Source organism: Olea europaea, unplaced genomic scaffold, assembly GCF_002742605.1.
Source record: "Olea europaea var. sylvestris unplaced genomic scaffold, O_europaea_v1 scaffold5093, whole genome shotgun sequence".
In the NCBI taxonomy this organism is placed as follows: Eukaryota; Viridiplantae; Streptophyta; class Magnoliopsida; order Lamiales; family Oleaceae; genus Olea; species Olea europaea.
Genome location: NW_019263410.1, coordinates 1 through 6,253, shown reverse-complemented (window position 1 = coordinate 6,253; position 6,253 = coordinate 1). Strand labels below are relative to the sequence as shown.

General features: G+C 41.5%; 1 protein-coding gene across 1 annotated transcript; it reads left to right on the top strand.

The window, feature by feature from the left end:
- The first annotated feature begins 4,755 nt into the window (after positions 1-4,755).
- On the top strand, positions 4,756-5,523 carry LOC111388604. Its single transcript, XM_023013360.1, has 2 exons — positions 4,756-5,039; positions 5,187-5,523. Exons 1-2 carry the CDS (start codon positions 4,756-4,758, stop codon positions 5,521-5,523), a joined length of 621 nt encoding a protein of 206 aa, XP_022869128.1.
- The last annotated feature ends 730 nt before the right edge of the window (positions 5,524-6,253 follow it).

The following is a 6,253-nucleotide window of genomic DNA, read 5'->3' as shown; positions in this document are numbered from 1 at the left end:
GTTATTCTCATTTCTTGAACTAGTTGTTTATTGATCTCGTCATTCACTGCATTCAATTAGTGTTACATTGCATGCATTTGCATAGTGGTCATTTTGTCATACCCAATTCCAATACTGTGATCATGGACCCTTCTTAATTTGATGCCCTTACTCGACAATTAGCTCAACTACAGGCTCAATTACCAACCGTCCAAACCGAGATGACTGCTACTTGTGAAGAGAGTAGAGAACTAGCTGCTAGGGTGAACAATTTAGAACAAACCTCTCCCTCAACCAACGCTGATAACTCTGAACGTCATCGACATGGTGGTCGACAGCGTATTTGTCATGGGTGAAGCAATGGAGAACAGGAGCGCGATCATGAACGAGACCATGACCATTATGGTACTCATTCACCTCCTCGTTATGAGAAGCGTTGTTTTCGAAACATCAAATTAGACGCTCCTACTTTCGATAGCTGTTTAGATCCTAGAGTTTTTACACAATGGATTAGAGACATAGATCATTTCTTTTCCTGGTATGGAGTCCCAGAGGATCGAAGAGTTCAATTTGTCAGCTTGAAATTAAATGGCACTGTCCAACTCTTTTGGGAAATTGTTGAGGACCTTCTTGAGAGGCATCATGCACCTCCCGTTGGAAGTTCGGAGGAAATAAAGCGCCGCCTTCAAGAGAAATATTTACCCCACTTTTATCGGAGCAACTTGTTGGACCATTGGAATACCCTCACACAAGGAAACCGACTAGTGACTGACTATGTTACTCAATTTGATGAGCTCCGAATGCGATGATACATCGAGGATGAAGCTATGACTTTAAGTAGGTTCAGAAAAGGCCTAAGAGATGATCTTTGGCGTGAGCTTGTCCTTCGAGGTGTCACCACTCTTGATCACGCTTATTCCTTAGTTCGAGATTACGAGTCGATTACTAAGACTCCGTATGGAAGGCGTAGTGATAATCGTCCATCCATCTCATCGGCACCACCTCCGCCCACCAAATCTCTTCTTGGACCCCCACCGTCTAACGTACTCCCTGTTTAATCGAACCACCGTTGACGCAGCAACCGTTCCTTTTTCACAATCGCTACCCACATCTCAAGAACACCATACCCAAAATTGCTACCCGTCAATCACAAAACATCTTCCCAAATTTGGCTGCCACAATCAAACATCATTTCTCGGTCCAAACACCCAACCTTCATCTTTCCGCTGCCTCCACTACTACCCAAACTTCATCTTCTCTACACAGAAACAACAACCATACTTCTGCCATCCATACGCTACAGCCGTATCTCGCTACCAGTGGCCAACACCTTATCAAGCATCAAAGCTACAGACGAAGCCAAATAAGGAGATTCTATGGACTGAAGTTTCCTGTGTTCAGTCCGTTATGTTTTGGGCCTTAGGTTCGGCCCTGTTTTGGTTATATTGTGTAATTCGAGTGTTTTGTATTTTAGCTTTGTTTTGGGCCCCCGTTTGTATGCCCGTTTTGGCCCATTTGCTTAGAAGTTTTATTTGTGTATATATATATACACACACACACACACACACACACACACACACACACACACACACACATATATATAAGTTATTTTTCTAACATCATTTTTCAGGTACCTCTTTCATTCTAATTGATTGGACATAGCCTCTTCAAACGAACGAAAGGAAAGTTGTCGTTTTTATTTATCCTCTGTTTATATTGTTGTTTATCTTGAATTGTATCGATTAACTTTTGTGCTGCCGCCTTTACATAAAATTCACGTTATTAAATCCCCTTGTCATATTTTCACCTTTACCCCCATTTATTTTACGTGCTTATGTCGTTGACTAGTGTTTGACCCTTGCTTTATTATTTTACATAGATCAGCGGTATCAGTTTGACACACTTAAACTTTCATAATTCCAAAAATAATAATAATAATAATAATTATTATTTAAATGTTGTAGTTGTTATTCTCATTTCTTGAACTAGTTGTTTATTGATCTCGTCATTCACTGCATTCAATTAGTGTTACATTGCATGCATTTGCATAGTGGTCGTTTTGTCATACCCAATTCCAATACTGTGATCATGGACCCTTCTCAATTTGATGCCCTTACTCGACAATTAGCTCAACTACAGGCTCAATTACCAACCGTCCAAACCGAGATGACTGCTACTTGTGAAGAGAGTAGAGAACTAGCTGCTAGGGTGAACAATTTAGAACAAACCTCTCCCTCAACCAACGCTGATAACTCTGAACGTCATCGACATGGTGGTCGACAGCGTATTTGTCATGGGTGAAGCAATGGAGAACAGGAGCGCGATCATGAACGAGACCATGACCATTATGGTACTCATTCACCTCCTCGTTATGAGAAGCGTTGTTTTCGAAACATCAAATTAGACGCTCCTACTTTCGATAGCTGTTTAGATCCTAGAGTTTTTACACAATGGATTAGAGACATAGATCGTTTCTTTTCCTGGTATGGAGTCCCAGAGGATCGAAGAATTCAATTTGTCAGCTTGAAATTAAATGGCACTGTCCAACTCTTTTGGGAAATTGTTGAGGACCTTCTTGAGAGGCATCATGCACCTCCCGTTGGAAGTTCGGAGGAAATAAAGCGCCGCCTTCAAGAGAAATATTTACCCCACTTTTATCGGAGCAACTTGTTGGACCATTGGAATACCCTCACACAAGGAAACCGACTAGTGACTGACTATGTTACTCAATTTGATGAGCTCCGAATGCGATGATACATCGAGGATGAAGCTATGACTTTAAGTAGGTTCAGAAAGGGCCTAAGAGAGGATCTTCGGTGTGAGCTTGTCCTTCGAGGTGTCACCACTCTCGATCACGCTTATTCCTTAGTTCGAGATTACGAGTCGATTATTAAGACTCCATCCATCTCATCGGCACCATCTCCTTCCGCCAAATCTCTTCCAGGACCTCCACCATCTAATGCACTTCCTGCTTCAAACAATAAAGGTAAAGCTCCTGAAACCTCAAGAACTTCTTCTCGTTTGCAATGCTTCAATTGTAAGGGCTTCGACCATATCTCCTCTAGATGTCCGAGTCGAACCTTAGTTATTGATGAGCGGAAGGATGTCATTGATGAGACTTTAGAAGACCAAGTCTATGAGCCTAACTTTGGTGAGTTTGACGATTTGGGTGATAATGAAGATACCTTCTTAGGTTGCCTTTGTACCCTTCCTGTAGGTCTAGGTCCTACTTCTCTGGCCCCAGACGCCTCTCGATTGAGTGTTGTATGTTGTACCCTTACCCAACCTAAGAATGCCGATGACCGGCGTCGTCATGCCATTTTTCATACTTATATCAAGATCAAAGATAAGGGTTGTGAGATTATTGTTGACAGTGGTGGTTGTATTAACGCGGTCTCTGCGACCACAGTGTCCCATCTTGGATTGAAGTCAGTCCCGCACCCCCAACCATATAGCGTTTCTTGGGTTGACACTTCTTTTATAGCTGTGAAAGAGCATTGTTTGGTGCCTATCCAGTTCCTTGAGTATAAGGATCATATATGGTATGACGTCATCCCTATGGATGTCGGATATGTCATTCTTGGTCGACCTTTGTTGTTCGATCTAGATGTAACTATCCATGGGTAATCAAACTCATGTTCCTTTGTATTTAATGGAAAGAAGATTCACCTTAATCCTTTACTACCAAAATCTGTTGACTTACAACAAGCCAAAAAAGTTGTCGAGAGGAAAGGATTACATGTGATTAGTCCTACAAAATTTGAACGGATTATCGTAAATAACTCTAGTCATATTTGCTGTGATTGTTATGGAAGTCCCGTCGGATTCCCGAATAGCGACCCCTACTGAAACCCAATCACTCCTTCGGGAATTTAAAGATCTATTTCCTAACGACCTCCCTGATCTGTTGCCTCCTTTACGGGATATTCAACATGCTATAGATCTTGTTCCAGGTTCGTCTCTCCCAAACTTGCCGCAATATAGAATGAATCCTGCTGAACATGTCGAGCTCCAGAGACAGGTGGGTGAACTTCACAAAGGCTTCATTCGTGAAAGCTTAAGCCCTTGTGCAGTTCCCGCCCTTCTGACACCTAAGAAGGATGGTTCTTGGAGGATGTGCGTTGATAGTCGCGCTATCAATAAGATCACCGTCAAGTATCGTTTTCTCATTCCTCGACTTGATGATATGCTGGATATGATGGCTGGTGCTACAATCTTTTCCAAAATGGATTTGAAGAGTGGATATCATCATATTCGGATCCGCCCAGGAGACGAGTGTAAAACTGTATTTAAAATGAAAGATGGTCTATACGAGTGGTTGGTAATGTCTTTTGGACTTACCAATGCTCCAAGTACTTTTATGAAGGTGATGACACAGGCCCTTCGGTCTTTCATGGGCAAATTTATTGTCGTATATTTTGATGATATCCTCGTGTACAGCAAAACAANGGTGATGACACAGGCCCTTCGGTCTTTCATGGGCAAATTTATTGTCGTATATTTTGATGATATCCTCGTGTACAGCAAAACAAGGGAACAACATCATGATCATCTAAGGCAAGTTTGCTCTACACTGCGTGCAACAAGCTTGTATGCCAATGTGAAGAAAAGTTCTTTCTTCATAGATACAGTTGTGTTTCTTGGATTCATTGTTTTCGCTACAAGAGTATCTGCTGATCCTGCGAAGATTCGTACCCCAAGAATATACATGATGTTAAGAGTTCTCATGGTTTAGCTACCTTTTATTGTCGTTTCATCAAAGGGTTTAGTACGATTATGGCTCTTATTACAGAGTATATGAAGAGAGGAGAATTTCATTGGATGCAGGAAGCAGTTAAGGCCTTTCAGTTAATCAAAAAGCGAATGACAGAGGCTCCAGTCATGCGACTCCCAGATTTTTTCAAAGTTTTTGAGGTCGAATGTGATGCGTCAGGGGTAGGAATAGGTGGAGTCTTGAGTCAAGAACGCCATCCTATTATTTATTTTAGTGAGAAATTAAATGGTGCCAAGCAACGGTATTCGACTTATGATAAGGAGTTGTACGCAGTTGTACAACCCTTGTGCTATTGGTGTCATTACTTATTACCCCACGAATTTGTTCTCTTTTCGGACCATGAGGCCCTTCGTTTCCTCAATTCCCAAAGACGATTGAACTCTAGGCATGGCCGCTGGATCGAATATTTGCAAGCATATTTTTTGTCTTAAAGTATAAAAAGAGTTGAAAATCGAGCTGCTGACGCTTTAAGCCGTCGCATTTCCTTATTGTCCATCATAAGTGTTAAGGTCATAGGGTTTGAAAGACTTAAGGAAGAGTACAAGTCATGTCCCGATTTCAGAGACATTTTTCTTGCTTTACAAAATGGGGAGTTGGACACCACTGATGGTTTCCGTTTGGAGGAGGGCTATCTTTTTAGATCCAATAATTTGTGCATCCCGAGGACTTCACTACGAGACTTTATAGTGTGGAAAAATCATGCTAGTGGGTTGGTCGGACATTTTGGGCGTGATAAGACTATAGAGGAGATCGAACGTCTATTCTATTAGCCCAGTTTAAAGACAGATGTGGCCAAGGTTGTTGGCACATGTAACACCTGTCGACGATCCAAGCAAAAGAGACAGAATACGGGCGTCTACACGCCTCTCCCCATCCCTAATTGTCCTTGGCAAAATGTTAGTATGGATTTCGTGCTGGGGTTGCCACGTACTCCAAAGAAACACGACTCAATTTTCGTTGTAGTAGATCGCTTCTCGAAAATGACACTTTATTCCCTGTAACAAAACCTCCGATGCATCTAAGGTTGTTAAGTTATACTTTTATGAGATCGTCAACACTAGCCATTTTTGGCGAACCCTATGGAGTATGGTTGACACTAAACTGAAATTCTTTACTGCATACCACCCACAAAAGGACTGTCAAATTGAAGTTGTTAACCGCAGTCTTGGTAATTTATTAAGGTGTCTAGTCCAGGAAAATCTTAGGAATTGGGACTTAATTCTTCCTACTACGCAACTTGCATATAACAGTTCAGTGAATCGGTTAATAGGTATGAGTTCTTTTGAGGTAGTTCATGGTTTTAAGCCTAGGAAGCCGTTAGACCTTCTTCCTATGTCTCCACATGCTAGTGTGTCCGTGTCAGCTGAGTCTTTTGCAAAACATCTACATATTGAGATTAATAAACAGCTGGAAGCAAGTAATGCATTATATAAACTTCGAGCTAATTTGCATAAATGTCACGTTGAATTTAATGTTGGAGATTATGTTATGATTCGAATT